The sequence below is a fragment of the Myotis yumanensis genome, unplaced genomic scaffold (assembly GCF_028538775.1).
Source record: "Myotis yumanensis isolate MYYU_CA2020_CCGP unplaced genomic scaffold, mMyoYum1.0.hap1 SCAF_3, whole genome shotgun sequence".
Lineage (NCBI taxonomy): Eukaryota > Metazoa > Chordata > Mammalia > Chiroptera > Vespertilionidae > Myotis > Myotis yumanensis.
The window spans coordinates 174,493,400-174,510,543 of NW_027223754.1; the positions used below are offsets into that span (position 1 = coordinate 174,493,400).

A 17,144-nucleotide genomic window follows, 5' to 3' on the forward strand; every position below is an offset into this window, starting at 1 on the left:
ATATTAGCCCTTTTAAATCTAAATACAACCTACCCAGGAAATTGTTATTGGCTATGGAAATGGATCTCATTCTGACTGCAGAGAAAATCAGGGTTGACCTGAATAAGTATTCTGAGGGGTCCTGCGAATACGGTCAGTGTGTTGCCATTTAAATTATACTCTGCCATTGCCAGAGCCTGTGGTCTCTGTTTGCCTTCTGGTCCTTGTGGGACATTCCAACCCTCAAAGCCTCTTTATATGCATCTCCCTCTGTTTTTAATTCCCTTTACCTTTACTCATTCTTAAAGGTTCAGATTAAATGTCACGCATTTAATTACTCTGAAGTCCTCCGAGATCCTCATGGGAAGAATCGGGTACTTTTTATCTCTGTTGCTATAATTAAAACCCAAGAATTTCTCTAGAAATCCCTTGCAACACTGGAACAAAAAAAAAAAAAAAATCAACAAAAAAGAAAAACAAAAAAAGCATGTACTATAAAATTATGCAGACTTATGTGTTTCTGCTAGCTTGTTTCCTGATTAATTGCATGATATCCTGAGAGGTTACGTGACTTTATTTAAAAATCACATATAAATCCTATAAGGAGAAAAAATTTGTCTTGGTCATCAGTGTTTCCCCAATAATTAGAACATTGCCTGGCATTCTGGATGCTCTCAATAAACAAGAGTATACTAATGAATGAAAAAATGTTTAGAGATTGACATGGCATTTGATATCACTAGAGTGCAGAGTTTTGGAGTTGCGGAAACTTCACGAGAAATTGGTAAGATGAATGTGGAAAAACACGTAGGGACCAGATTCTTAGGAACCACATGTGTAATGTGGAGGAGGGTGGACTCTATATTTTAGGCCCTGTGTGCCCAACACATTTCAGAGAGTAAAAAAACAACCCCCTTGAGATTTTTAGCATAGCCAGGAGACAATATAAATGACAATGCACTTTCATTATCCTGTAAGGTCTTTCCTCGTGATCCCCAACCAGATCAACCCGGATGCACTCTGCCTTAAAGATTGCATCCTCCTCATCTAGTGTGTCATCTTGAAGTCAGCATGATAGCCATTTTGTATGACCATCTGTTCTTGAACTTGAAATCAAGTTATTAGCACCAGTTGATCCTTTGTGGTCTTTCTTATGAGGCTCCACCAGTTCTATAGCAAACAGGGCCTAAAAATGCCTGTCCGTACATTCTTGAGCATGCCTGAACTGTACGTGCTAAGTAATCTTCATTTTGCGAGTGCTTAAAATGACAAACTTTTAGAATGGAAGATAAATTAGTTCATCTCTTTGAGCACCTCATGTTACACACACACACACACACACACACACACAAAACTGAGGTTAAGTGTATTGCTCAAGGTTAAATGCCATAATTTTTTTTAGGCAAATGTTAGGTGTGCATCAGAGAGAGATAAAAATATCAGGGTACTTTGAATCCAGTAGACCGTTCTGAGTCTGCATTTCACTCTAGCTTCATTTTATGAGCAGGTGGATGAAGGACTAAAGTAATTTGATGAAGATCTCGTTTGCTCTAATAACACATTGTTCAACGTTGTGTGGAAAACCATCCGTTCTCTTGCCAACCAGGAAATGTACAAGGCAGGCTGCATTTAGAGTGCTAAGTGGATGTGATGGCTGCTGTCACCTTGGCAACCAACTGCTTGTTTAAAGGGTTTTTTTCCCCCAATAAGTCTTAATGATTTTTACTTTCTAATATATCACTGAATTCAAACCTTTCTTCAGCCAGCATCTCCCCACACCTGTTTACTTCAATGCCCTCTCCCTTCTATCTTTCTCCATCCTAACCTAGCTTCCTCAAAATAAAGAAACATTTTTCAAATTTTGTTACCATTCTTACTAACGGTAGTTCTCACATACAACATGATTCCTCGTCTTCCCTCTCAATCCCATCTGTTTAATTTTTCGAACCCCAGTGTAATGATTATTCTCCTCCTGGACTACTTCTCTTGGCTATCACACCCTCGAGTATGGAGCTCGCAGTGACTGCTCTAGGTCTCTTACACTCAATTGCTGTAGTTCGATCTTGCTGTTAGTTCTGTTAGTCCTAAAATAGGATGGGATGTGCAGTGCAACCATTTGTATATCAATTTATTTTTCCAATGGTTTTTATTTTGGTGAGACAGTGCATGGAACAAAACGACTTTATCACTGTGACTTCGTTTGTGAGGTTGACGATAGCCCTTCACCCAGCTCTGTGGAGCCTGGGTGAAGAAATCAAATGTACAGGCCCTGACCCAGCCAGAAGACTGTCTCTGTGAATGTTCAACCAAATACATTAGCGTGTCTGAAATGAAAGAAAGTTCTTAGAATACTATGTCCTAGACTTTATAGCCAGCTTTCAAATGATTATTTGCCCAAAGATACCAGTGTTTTAAAATTTACTATGTAAAGTTCATATTTATATAAAATTGCAGTAAATAAAATTACCCATAAATAAAAATTTCAGAAACTCAAAGCTTTTCATTGTAAGCCAAAATTACCACTTCAAACATTTTAAGGATTTTGGATAAAAATAACTGTAAAAAAAATAGTGTACATGTCTCTACCTTCTTCAATAGAACATTTAGGATATTTTCCCTTAGCTTGATGACTCAGAGTCATCATTTTGAATATTAATTTCTTTTCAAGTCTGCAACAAACTCTTGTTTTTAAGTTGCTGAAGCATTAATGTTAGTTCCCCATGATACAAAATGACCTAGATTGCTATCCTTTTGAGAATATTGGCTTCTCTTTTATATGTATGGCGTCTTTGCAATTATCATTTATTTCTATCTCCACTAGACCTAATGCTATAAGTTTCCCCACCTCCACATTTCCCATGAGTTTTGACCTGATATATATTGATATACTAAGTAAACATTCTAGTTAGAATTTTGTCTAAAATAATAGCAAATGTGTGTTAAATAAGAAATGATATAGTCTCATTAAATAAGAGGCTTATTTAAACTGCATAACTTTTTATATTTTTGCTGGTTCTTCAAACACCTTTCAACTTATTTCCTGATTCTTTGCTAGGCGTCAGAGGATTCAGATTGTTGAGACTGAGTGTGGCCTTATAAACCGTCGTGGTCTGGAGCAGAGAGGGAAGAGGCAGCAATTAGAACTTGACCGGCTCCCTGGAGTTGGGCCATCAACCAGGACAGACTCGGTGGTGGGCAGTGGGGATCAGTGCACACCAGCTCAGAGCACTGTGGCCAAAATCCAGAATTCTGCTGCTACATCTGCTGGAGGACCTTTTTTAAGGTCCCATAGCCACTTTTCTTCATTAAGTTCATTTTTCATGATTATCTCTTTGATCACTTCCAGATTTTAAAAGTTGAAGAATAATGGCATTTACCTTAGAGAGCATTCTGCCCTTTTCAGTATGTAGGCAGTTCTAGTTCTTCCACAGCTATATTTCCTGACGGGAACATTTAGTCTACTGAAGAATGAAACTTTTGTGCAATTATCATGGATGCATATTATAAATCAGTTTTTACCACCCAGTTCATTCCAATTTAAAAAAAAAATAACTCCTGACTACATGTAGTTTAAATATTTAAGTAGGTTTCTTATTACTGTACTAGGCATAAAGCCAGCTAGCTTGTTATTTGGAGCTACTCAGAGATCATGCTTTTTGTTTTCCATATATTTGGGCTAGTACTTTGGTCAACTCCTCACTTTAGACTCTGTGTTTACTAATACCTGTTAATAACGGTCAAAATTATGTTGCATCTGGATCCATAGAAAGGGTCTTTGAGAGATAGGACCAAACATGATGAACTTTCTTTGTTTCGGCTAGTAAGCATGTGATATGCCCAGAGAAGTACAAAATTACTCCCTCTGATTATTTAATGTGTAAAAGTAAATCCATGTCAGTCAGACACATGAAAATGTTTTATTTACGAATCCCTTTAGCTGCCTCGTCACACTTTTTTCGAGTTTGCACCTGGTGCACGTCCCATTGGATTCCAAGCATTTCATGTCTGAGATCATGTCTCCTATTTCATTCCTTGCTCCTCCATCACCACCTCTCACCCCCATGTTTCTTGGTGGAACTTGGTACCTTACTTTACCTTCATAATTTTTACCAGCTGACAACGCAATATGCTGACTCCGATTGATAGTTTCTGGGAGGAGGAATACCCAGTGCAGGAGGGGGATGGCTGCCTACAGGAAGCTTCAGCCCCTTGACTAAGCCTAAAGGAACATTTGGAACAAGAGATAAAAAGTGGAACAAGGAGAGAATCATCAGATAAATATAGAATTCAGAATTATTTTATTTGCCCTTTGCAGACTACTCTTCCTTTTCAACTGAGATCTTCAAGGGCAGAATCCTGCCATGTCTATCTTGGTGTTTAGCACCTACCATGAGCCCAGGAAGTAATACTCAGTACTTGCTTGGTGGTGAAAAGAATGAATCTTTGGCAGGCCTCCCCTATTAGGTCTTTCTCACTACTTTGGGTCTGCAACAATCCAATAGCACAGAGGAGACCCAGTTGGATATAACTTTTTAATAAAATACTTATTTTTAATAATTTTCTTGAAAAATAATAATTGCTTCACTTTATTAATTTTTTATTTATCCAATACTTATGTGTAAGGCACTGCTCCATGTGATAGCAATACAGCAACGAATGGCATCTTTTACCATATACCAGATACTGTTAAATAACTCGGGGTTTGTTTAGAGCAGTGGTTCTCAACCTGTGGGTCGCGACCCCTTTGGGGGTCGAACGGCCCTTTCACAGGGGTCGCCTAAGACCATCGGAAAACACATATATAATTACATATTGTTTTTGTGATTAATCACTATGCTTTAATTATGTTCAATTTGTAACAATGAAATTGGGGGTCACCACAACATGAGGAACTGTATTAAAGGGTCGCGGCATTAGGAAGGTTGAGAACCACTGGTTTAGAGCATGTTGATTAAAACCCCTGTGGCATGGGTATTTTCCTCAATTTAAAAATTAAGTTTCAAAGAGTCAAAGCCTAACTAACTTTTGTAGGATCTCACAGGTGAGGAGCAGAAAATGGGAGTCAAAACTAAGTTTAACTGACTCAAAGTTTATTCTGTTAATTATTTGGCTTTACCACTTCTAGACCATGAATAAAGAAATGGGAATACCTAAATCAGAACCTGATCTGTAAGAATGTGTCCAATAAATGATAATAGCTTCTCCTGAACAATTTTTGAGAGGTTACTTCTTGGACCTAAATGCATAGCAACCTATTAACCCCTCAAATTAAATCCACCACAAATTGTCTTAACTAGGAATGATTTGATTAAATCCTGTAAATGACTTTTTGAGAAGCATCCTAAATGTGCATTGTTCACACTCATTTTCATTTGTCCACAATCTATGTGCCAATGACAGCAAATATATCTATATCAGGGCACTGTGGACAGTTTATAAATGAAATAAAGTAGGTCATTTTTTATCCAGGTTACTTAATAAACTTTTCATTCCTTCAAAAAAATGCACTGAGAGCTAGCTATGCACCAGCCACTTCAGTGGGATGCAAAAATAAGACAGACAAGAACCCTGCTCTTATATATGGGAACCAGGGAAACAAAAGTGAAACTCAAGGATAATTTCTGATGATGATAACTGCTATGGAAAAAAAAATGTGAAGGATCTGTGAGTAGGGTGAGCATAGGATAGGAAGGGGGAAGGCCTCACAGGAGAGATGCTATTTGAGCTGAGTCCTGCATGGTGAAAAAGAGTCAGCCATGTGAAGATTTACAAAATAGAAAATTCAAGACCAAAAGCAAGAACAAAATCCATTTGAACAACAGAAAGAAGGGCAAAAAGGGCTTTTGTATCTGCATCAGAGTGAGCTGAGGGGAGAGGCAAGAGATAGAGTTAGAGAGATAGGCATGGTCCAAATCACACAAGGCCCTACATGTACACCCTTGTAATGCATTGTCCAAACAAAGACATATATAAGAATTAAAGGGGATGTTCTTAATAATTACACCAGACAATAGGTAGAAAGCCAGAATTTCCCAGGTACACCAGGATTTATAGTTATCCCACTTATATGCCAGGGTAAATAAGTTTAATTTTATTACAGTATAGTCATGAGCCTTTAGATGGTATTAAGTAGGAAAGTGAAATAATTTGATTTGTATTTATAAATAACCTCATTGACCACTGTATGAAGGTTAACTCCTGAAATGGGAGATCAGTTTTAGAGACTAATGAAATAATCCTGGTAAGATATGATACTGGCTTGAATGGTAGTAATATAGTTGAAAAGAAACTCAGTAATTTGGGATACATTTTGTAGATAATGTAGATAAGACATCGGTTGGATGTAGGCATGAGGGGAAGATAAGAATAAAAGTGACTGCTAGGTTTTTGGCTCCAGCTTCTGGATGAATTATGCTACTATTTGCTGATTATGGAAAGACCGACAGAGGCTTTGGTTTCAGAAGATGATAGGGAATGAGTGGAATCAACAGTCTGGGTTTAACTCTATTAAGTTTGAGATTCCTGTTAAAAATACAAGTGGAGCCTGGCTGGCGTGCCTCGGTGGTGGAGCTTCAACCTATGAACCCGGAGTTCATAGTTCAATTCCTGGTGGGGGCACATTCCAGGTTGCAGGCTAGATCCCCAGTAGGGGGGCATGTAGGAGCAGCCAATCAGTGATTCTCTCTCACCATTGATGTTCTATCTCTCCCTTCTCTTCCTCTCTGAAATCAATAAAAATATATTTTTTAAAAAAGAAATAAGAGTAGAGATGTTAAGTAAGTATTTGAGATAGGATATATTCTCTTTTCTTTCTCCACATGGAACAGCTTTCTCACAATGTTATTTGTATCCTCAATAAAACAATTTAAACTGACATTCAAATATTCTATTAAAGTGATTTTTCACTTAACCCCTTCAGTTACATTTTGTATTCACTCTCTGGTGTTTGAAATTGCTAACATTTCCAATTGCCTTTCTAGGAAAGCGTAGACCTGGGTGAAATCATGTTTTCCCTTTGTTATTTGCCAACTGCTGGACGTATGACATTGACAGTCATCAAGTGCAGAAATCTGAAGGCTATGGATATTACTGGCGCATCAGGTATGCACACAAGTAGTTAGTCAGCCAAGGATACATTCCCGAATAAAATTGTCCATGTACCTACCCAAACGTATGTGTAGCGATGGAATTAATGAGTTCATGTGTCTGTATTGGAGTACTATAAAAGTGGAAAAAGAGATTACCAACTAAAGTGCTCCAAATCACCTCTTTTATTTGCATTATCATCACAAAATTTTTAAAAGGTATTACCAAGTAGATTGACTTAGAACTTGGGTTTTTATTTTTATTTCTTCCTCTACTGATTAACTCTTTCTGAAAAGTATGTGATTTATCATCCACTTCCCTGCTTTCAGCTAATCACTTGCTTATAAAAGAAGATTCTTGGACTTGAAGGCATGCACTTCGAACTTGCATTAGTCTATGACTGGGGGCCACTTGAAAACATATTTAGACTGAATTTATTTCCCTAACCTGATCTGCAGAGGAATAACCAGGTTTCAAGACCACCATTTGCATTTGCATTCTTACTACCTAACTAAAAATTTGCCAATAATTGGAAATATGTTCTAAGGGATGGAAAGAAATAATAAAATAAATAAATGCTTCTTGAAGTTTCTTAAAAACATTCTTGAAGGAAATTTTTGTGTGTGTGCTAACTTTGTTAGTGTTAAAGCCACATCGTTCTTTATCCCTTCACTTATATCACTGCAGTTCTGGAGGATTATTTATAACTGAATATGTGACCTTTGGCATACTCTGGGGGAGGAAAAATGAGAGCAGAGTAGGGAGGTCAGTAACCATTTGTTGAAATGAACAGAAATAACAAGTAGTAATGGAGATACAGTAAAGGATGACATGGGGATGGGCAATTTATAATGTTGTGGTTCTTAAGAACAAAAATGCCCCCTAAATTTGCATTACAAAAAGCCTGAGGAAACTCTAAATTCTAGTGTGGAAAGAGGGACAGGATTTAGTATATAAATTAAAAGAATGAGATGCAAATGTAAGTATGGATATCATGCTCCCTTCTATGAAAGAATGGGAATTTTTAGGATATATGTTCATGTTGCTAATATTTGCATAAATAAATACTGGAGTGGTATGCAAAAAAATTGAGGTTGGATTAGAGAGGTATGGAGACAGATGGGAGACTTCTTATTGCACATCCTTTTCTAGCAACTTGACTTTTGAACTATGTCATGATTTACTATTTATTTATTTATTTATTTATTTATTGTATTTGTTGTCATTTTATTGTTCATATTTATTTTATTTTTTCTAATCTTTATTGTTGAAAGTATTACATATGTCCCTTTTTCCCCCCATTGACCCCCCACAGCCCACTCCCGCTCCCCACCCCAGGCCCTCACCAGCCCACTGTCTGAGTTCATGGGCCTATTCATTTTTTTAAAATTTGCAATACATAGTTGATATATAAATGTAGAAAGAAAGTAAGTAAATTCCACATTTATTTTTAATTAACCCAAGAAAAATTATTGGGTCAACAAATGTTGAAGAAGTTCAGTCAAACAGTGTACTCACAAATTATTGTTTATTCTTTCTACCATGAATCAAAAGAGATCAAATTTTAAGACAAGCAAACAGCATCAAAGTTGTAATTAAGTACAAGATTACTTTTTACTTATATGAGGCTTTTTATGAGATGAGTGCATGCTTTGAGAACACCACCTCATTAATTCTCACAAAAGGCTTGTGAATCAACTCAGGAGCCAGTAAATTATCCTTGCCATGAGTAGAGTAGAGAAATGTCATCAAAGACACGATGGGGGCATGGAAGGATAAATCAGGGCTTGTTCCCATTGTTAATGAAATGCACAGGCCTATGGGCTCATACACAAAAACAGATCACAAAAATGAGCTTCTTCCTTAGAACATATTTCCAGTTATTGAAAAATCTAAATATATACATATATATATTATTTTTTTGCAAAATAAATAAATATAAATAAATGGAAAGCAGCCATTGAACATTGTCCTTTCACCTTGTTTTCTTCTCCATACCTCAATTCTAGCCACAAAATATGTTTTTAACCCTTGGAGGATATGCTTATAAAATACATAGATACATTTTTCTAGAGCTCAAAAAACATTAATTTGCTCAACTAAATTAATATTGCCATCATTTTGGCCTATTCTAAGGAAATAAGACGTATTATTACATTGGTGGAAAGAGAAAAGGTGGTGGTGCTATAGTTGGAGGATGACCAGAAAATAAAAACATAAAGATAGAGCTTAGAAATGGATTATTTTAACCATCTACCATGCCAACACCCCTTCCCAAAGCCATGCCTCCTTTTTATAAAAAAGTGAAGGCTTTTAAAGAAACTTTTGTGTAATACTATATAACTTTCTCTAGTACTGTAACAGTTGTTCTACATAAGGTGTCAGGAGTAAGACAGTAGAGACAATCAGCTGGGCAGAACTTGTTAAGATCCCTTGGCCCATAAAAATATAACCCAACTAAATTTTTGTCTTTCCAGCTGGCATCATATAAACAATGTCATAACAGAAACCTTCCTTGTGGCCATTTTTAAAGCACATATTGCCCTCTTTTTGTATACTCTTGAGCATCTAATAATTATGTGTAGTAATCATTTCTTCAATCTGAGCTCTTTATTAAGCAGTAATGCTATGATTAAAATGAGACCTCTGATTGTAGTATGTTTTCCAACGATTGAAGAAAATGCCAGCTATTGTAGTTGTTGCTTTCTAATTTCAACTTGTTGTGATTATATATATTGGTCTAGATAGTGTTGCTCTTTCATACGTTTTAGTATTCTTATTATAAATTATTTTGAAAGAAATTAACTTTAATATAATTATCCTTACTTGTTAGGATTCCATTCCTTAGAAATCACTTCTAACAAGCTGTGTCCTCAAATAGCTGTGACATTATAGCTCTGGATTGGCTCTTGAGAAATGAGTGAGCTTTCTCTGTTATGGTACGAATAGTGAGGTCAAGTTAATTATTTTTTAGTTCGTTCAAGATAAATGCTTTTATTTAAAGTAAGAAGTCCTAGAGAGTCTATTGCCCCCAAGTAAATCATTTGAATTTAAAGCTGGTAATACTAAATAGCTTAAATGCCACTTTTCTTGGTAACAATTAACAGCAATTTTATTTCTACTTCGTGCCATTACTTTTATTTTAACAAAATGACCTTCCCACTCCTAGATCCTTATGTCAAAGTGTCTCTGATGTGTGAGGGTCGAAGATTAAAAAAGAGGAAAACAACTACAAAGAAAAACACTCTAAACCCTGTGTACAATGAGGCCATTATTTTTGACATCCCTCCGGAGAATGTGGAGCAGGTCAGCCTCTCCATCGCGGTCATGGATTATGACAGGTACGTGTATCTGTGTACTCACTGATGAACAGTCATGTTTAGTTATATGCAAACCATAGTCCACTATAGCGGTTTTAATGTCAATTGGAAGAGGAAAAAGTTATTCCTTCAAAACTCATTTATTCCATGTTTTAATATTTCTTTTTTTTTTTTCTTCTCCAAAAGAAGTCACTGTTAAGTTGAAGAATGGGACACCTGGGGCTGGTGAAAGAATGGGTACAGACAGACGCAGTATGGAGCACATTATAGAAAGCACTGTGTGAAGCCTTTTGACAGTGACAACAGCAATTAAAATCAACGGAGTTTGTTTTCCCAACTGGGCTGGAATATGAATATTATGATTCTTAACAGAGCTCTATCATTAACTGGCTGTGTGAAAGGGAAAGTTATGCAATCTCTTGGGGATTTGCTTTTCCCATTTGTAAAGCATCAGCATAATATGGAACTGTGAACAGTGAGCATTAAGAGGAAAAGTTGAATAGTGGCCATAGGAATGCAGCCTTGATGCTCTGACATCTATCTTAAAACATTGCTTTGTGGACAGCTCTTCCAGCTCACACACACACGGAGTCACTTATCCTTTCATGAGAGAAATTGCAAACTCCCAGGTACAGCTCTGAAGGTTCCTCCTACTGCAGCCCTTACCTTCATCTTCCCATCCTTCCCGTGTCTGAGATAGTATCACCTTGCTCTGTGTATCTCATCCCACCCATGCCTTACAGCCCTGCTCAAGTCACCACTTCTGTGTCTTTCTCCGCTAACCCGCCTCTTCTTCCTCTGAACTCTTATCCCACCTTAAACATTCATAACTCTTCTTTGGTCCTTGCTCTATGCTTCTTTCTATTGTTTTGCTTTTCATATTTATAAATTCTTTTTGGAAAGGACTATTGTATGTTTAACCTACAAAATTATCAGCAATAGACAGTATCTTGTTACATTTATTTTGTTCTAATAACACAAGTGGAATGGAACACACATTTATAAATATTTTTAAAAAGTGTCATCTGTAGAAGTACAGTGATGGCAAACCTCTGACACGCGTGTCAGAGGTGACACGCAAACTCATTTTTTTAGTTGATGTTTCTTTATTAAATGGCATTTAAATATATAAAATAAATATCAAAAATATAAATCTTTGTTTTACTATGGTTGCAAATATCAAAAAATTTCTATATGTGACACGGCACCAGAGTTAAGTTAGGGTTTTTCAAAATGCTGACACGCCGAGCTCAAAAGGTTTGCCATCACTGGTATAGGACCATGAAAATGGTAGTAACCAGGACCCTATAACCTTGAGAAATTAATATGCTATCTTCTGGCTCAGAGCTAACAAAATGAAGCAGTGAAAAATAAAATGACATGTATCATCTAATATTTGAAATTAAATTATATCACAGTTTACAAAGAAAGCTATCCTAAGAAAGAGAGTGCTCTTGAGTCCGTTGAAATTTCAAAAGCTAAACATGTGCTGTTTTCATTGGGAGCCCTTGTCCTGCTTTACCAAGAAAATGACTCCTATTGATTTCTCACCACAGTGATTGCAGGGAGATCTAGTTGAGAACTTGTCATTCAGACAAGTTTAGGGAAATGGATCCTGATAATATACAAAACAGGAAGATGAAAAAAAAAACTTATTTTTAAAAGTATGTTTGTTTGGGAAACTTAATATTGAGGAAAATGATAGTAAACATAAAAATCAATATCAATGACAGGAAGAAAGTAATGAAATGTCCTAAAAAAATCATCTCAAAGTCTCCTTAGAGATATCTGTCAAAATAACCTTTACAAATGCCTTTAAATTATACTTCATTCTTGAGAAGCAACCTAACCACTTGTACACTTGTGTCCATTGTCTCAATTCAAATGCTGCCTCAACCTTTTACTAAGTGTGTAAAGGCAGGCAGGTCCCTGCACTTCTGGGTGTTTGTCTCTGTCTGTAAAATGAGATGATGGTGATGATATTCATTGTCTTGGTGGGAGGATTTAGTGAGGCAGTACCTTTAAATTATTTAGAACAGTGTCTGGCATATAATAAGCTCCCAAATTATTAACCGTCATTATTATTTTGATTTGTTGCTGTAAAAACAGGACATGGATGGAAAATAGGAATGTTGTTCAGTATGCTCTGCTGCTATGCAATGATAAATCAAGTGCTGTGGTATTGAACATAGCCCTGTCCTGTTTAATTATAGTACAAGTATAACATTCACTGACATATCATTTAGAGTCAATTAAATATGGTCATTTATACCAAAAAAAAAGTGGATATTGAGGTCTTGGTGAGAAATATGAGCATACAAAACACTAAGCCTTGTGGAAGGAACAAGATTGTGATTCACATCACTTAATGTTAATTGCATTGCTTCCAAGAAAGAAACTCATCATATAGGTAAGGACCAGCTGGCATTCTTCATTCACACTACGTCTATCATTGTGCAACGTGCTCAAGGTACGGAGCACTAAAATGGTTTGTATGTGCACCCTTACAAATTCATTTTTGAATGCTGCTTCTGTTTAGTAACTTTTAGTTTGCTTAAGATTATTAAACTTGCCCTAAAGTAGTTTGATTTGCAAAATCATTTAGAACCTGCCACAAAATCTAGTGTTTTAATCATATGTTTAAAATTCTGCTAAGATGTGTGAAATTCCATGTATCTTTGAATATGGAAATGAAAATGTAACATTCTCTGAATTGCAGGGTCGGACACAATGAGGTCATAGGGGTGTGTAGAACAGGACTGGACGCTGAGGGCCTTGGGCGAGACCACTGGAATGAAATGCTGGCCTATCACCGAAAACCAATAACGCATTGGCACCCCTTGCTGGAGGTGAGCGTGATTCCCTGACACCTACTCTCTATTTAAAATCTCTTTTGCTTACATATGTTATCTCTAACCATTCTCTGATGTTTTATATATTCACCTATTTTTTAAAAAAAACACCACACAGATGTTGCTCTTGCTTTGCCCCAGAGACGCTGTCATCCAGTATTCAAAGTTCTGTGTGTCTTGTTGGATTCCCAAAAATTACTCAACTTTCTGGGTTTGAAATTCCTCTGGACAGTAAGCCCCTAAAAACTGCAAGTCTATTATTTTCTTTGCATAGCGGGAAAGCTTACATCAATGAATGGTGGAGTGTTCTAGTAAATTCATTCTTAACTGGAAAAGGAATGTCGGTGCTTTTCTTTTGTGAAAACTGCCACCTCACCTAAACTTCTCCAGAAACCCTAACTAGAGGTCCTGTCAATGAATACCATTCATCTATGTAAAAGGACAGGTATATCTACCCCCACTCTGGCCAGGAAGTAAAAGTGCTCACAGATCTTTTAAATATAGAGGCGTCAGCTTGCTTGAGACCAAAGCGTGCCTGTGCTGTGTGACCACATATCGGAGAAGCTTGGGGCGAGTTGCCTTAACCTAAGTTCTGCTATGACTCTGTAATAGTAGTAAACTGAGAGAGTAAAACTAAATAAAATGCTGAATGTTGAATTCTTAGCCCTGAGTGTGACGCAGTGTTAGCTTTGATTATAATGATAGGTTATTTAACCAGAATGGATATCGATACCGGCTTCTATCAGGATTTTTAGCTGTAAAGTTAATTGTCAGTCTACTGGAAACACTGAGTGTTGCTAGATGAAAAGGCAATTGCCGGAGCCTCTGGGAGAGTCACGGAGTAAGTCATTTATATGGCCTACTTAACTGAAAGGTGATGCATGTTGGCAAAAGGATTCGTGGCAGATGATGGAATTTATGCAATTCAATAAAAAGAACAGTTATGATAACCACATGGTAAGTAGATGATGTATTGCTGTCTCGCTGTGGTTACGATTCTGCTTCTTGTTCTGGCACTGCGTGCAGTGTAATTAACTATTAAATGTCAATGGGCTCTGGTTCTAATCTTAGCTTAGTCACAAAAATGTGACCTTGGCCATGTTACTCAGGACATGATAGAGAAAACTGGATGAATGTGGTGTGAATGCATGCCCAGACAACAGAGGTGAACTGCCATCATAGATATCTGCTTATATGTGTGTGTTTCACATGTTTACCTCACATCATCATTTAAAAGTCAGACACTTACACAAATGCCCATGTGCACAGCACTTTCCCCTAGAGTGGTTCAGAAAGATAGACAATATATCCTCTAAATATTTCAGTGAGTCTTGGGAAGGTTGTATTTTATTTCAACAGTGTTTTTGTCTAAAGTATACTCTACTGCTTATTGTACATTTACGATCATTTTCCTGATTTTCATCTTTGTTTTTATTTAAGGATTGAAAAGTGAATATTAATTTCTTTTCTTTTTAAAATATGTTTTTATTGATTTTTTTTAAAGAGAGAGAGATGAAGGGAAAGGGATAGAGAGATAGGAAGACTGATGTGAGGGAGAAACATCAATGGGCTGCCTCCTGCTCACCCTCCACTGGGGATCATGCACACAACCTGGGCATGTGACCCAAGCGGAAATCAAACCAGTGATCCCTGGTTCACACTGGCTGGGTGCAAAGTATATATTAATTTTAAGAATCTAGACATGGGAGTAAAATTTGCTGGGCAGAGAACCACACTGAAGGGGAGACGGGGATTCTAATCCTTGCTCCTCTGGCTGGATAATCCTGGGCAGACCACTCACTCTGCCTACAGTTGCATTTCTCCAGAGCTAATGAAAATGGAAATGCATGCCCCTCAGACTTCACAGGCACTATGTAGGGAGAAATGAGGTAATCTGAGGAACAACTTTAATGAAAGGGCATATGTTGTGCAACCCAGGGCATATGATAATGACATATGACTGTTTAATAAGCAGTTACACATTTATCTGATGAAGGGGAGCTATGGGCTAGGCATGTGTTTGTGTCAGTCATTGTAGGATATACAGGAAAAATAAGCTGCAATATGGATATCAGAAGATCCCAGATATTTTTTCTAGCAGTGGAGTATCAGAGGACAAGTGGACTAAAATATTATGCAAATATACTTTCTCCAGCAAACAGCACCTTTTTTCCAACTCCTGTACCTACATTCAGTGGTCAAACAGAACATATGGACTAGAGACCCATGAACTGGCTGGATTTTGCACTGTGGGAAAGTGATGCGTGTGTAATTATGTGTTTTGTTGCCAGAGAAAAGATTACAGTTAGAAGGGAACAATTCGAGAGCTGGGTAAGTTGGTGGGACAGGGACTAAAGCATCATTTAGAAAATCTGGTTACTTCTACTTAATCACGAATTTATTCTGTTGTAACTAAACTTTTAAAACACACATAATATTTGGGGACTGAGAGACATTATTCTTCATCACTTGTGGCTCCCATTTGCCAAACTTAGTCCCTGTCATCTCATGAATTGCGCCAATAAAAGTCACTTCCTGCTTTAGAGCCAGTGAAATGCAGTCTCTTGTGTCTAGAATCTCTTATTGCATTTACCTGGCAATTGCCCCCTCCCCATTACAGTAAACCAATAATTACTTTACAATAAGAACTAAGCACCTGTCATAGAACATGAAAGGAATAGTTGTCCATGCCTGGCTGCTGTGCATACCATCTGTGTACCACACCCTGCCTACATCTCTATGAGATATTTGTGTCCTCTCATGTGCCCTGAGGAGTTGAGTTGTGGAGGGCAGGGGGCGTTATGTATATTTTCTCTTCAGAGGCTTGCATATCATGAGTGAATATTCACTGTTAAAAGGTAGCAACAGCCCGGCCAGTGTGGCTCAATAGTTGAGTGTTGACCTATGAACCAGGAGGTCAAGGTTCAATTCCCAGTCAGGGCACGTGCCCAGGTTGCAGGCTTGATCTGCAGTAGGAGGAGTGCAGGGGGCAGCCAATTGATGTTTCTACCTCTCTCTCTCATCATTGATGTCTCTCTCTCTCTCTCTCTCTCTCTCTCTCCCTCCCTCCTTCCCTCCCTCCCTCCCTCTCCCTTTTCCCCGAAATCAATAAAAATAATTTTTTAAAAAATAAATAAAAGGTAGCAATAATTACCCACTTTATTATTTTTATACTAGGTCATACATTGTGAAATTATTGTCTTTCAGTTACCTGGCCGGGCGAACAGTTTTGATAGTCAAGGATCCTGTTCATCTCCCAAACCACCTTCCACACCGTAATGCCTCCAAAATAAGATCATTGTCGTGAGGACCCAGGACATGTGCTCATCAGATCAGAAAGAAAGCAGAAGGTTTGGTTTCCTCATTTAAAATATATTCTGGTAGTAAAGGAACTTGTGCAATTTTTCATTTACATTTTTGTCTGTGTATTAACTTTGGACATCTTGATATATTTTACTTGAAAACAGATAGTCCTTACTTCCACGAGGCATTTTATTCTTCTTGTCACATGCCTATTAGCACAGAGTGTTTTATTAAGTTGTAATTCTAAGCAAAGAATTACATTTTAAAAAAGAATCAATACTTATCTAAATTTTAATATAGTCTATGCTGCTATTATATAAAGTAGCACGTCACATATGTAAGGTTTGGATTTTATTAATCTGTTCATTTCTCATTATGCACATATTTCTATATAAGCTTTAATGGAAATTTTGAACGTAATTTGCACAGGATTAAGTCCTTGTGCCATCAAATTAATGTTACTTTTCTGATAATCTTTCATTCTCAGTAAATTATTTTCTTGATGAGGTTTGGCTCTGCTAAACTCAGAACGTTGTCTCTCAAGCTTATCGTTTAAAACATACAGTTAAAGCTATAATTTAAAGAAACATTTTGAATATAAACG

At 37.1% G+C, this 17,144-nt stretch overlaps 1 protein-coding gene across 1 annotated transcript in view; it reads left to right on the forward strand.

The window, feature by feature from the left end:
• Positions 1-16,753, forward strand: part of SYT10 (synaptotagmin 10) — a 68,262-nt gene extending 51,509 nt beyond the window's left edge. The window contains exons 4-7 of the mRNA XM_070407811.1: positions 6,960-7,080; positions 10,235-10,406; positions 13,105-13,234; positions 16,445-16,753. Of these exons, the coding sequence (XP_070263912.1) occupies positions 6,960-7,080; positions 10,235-10,406; positions 13,105-13,234; positions 16,445-16,516 (495 nt within the window). The 3' untranslated portion in view covers positions 16,517-16,753. The remainder of the gene's footprint in view (positions 1-6,959; positions 7,081-10,234; positions 10,407-13,104; positions 13,235-16,444) is intronic.
• The last annotated feature ends 391 nt before the right edge of the window (positions 16,754-17,144 follow it).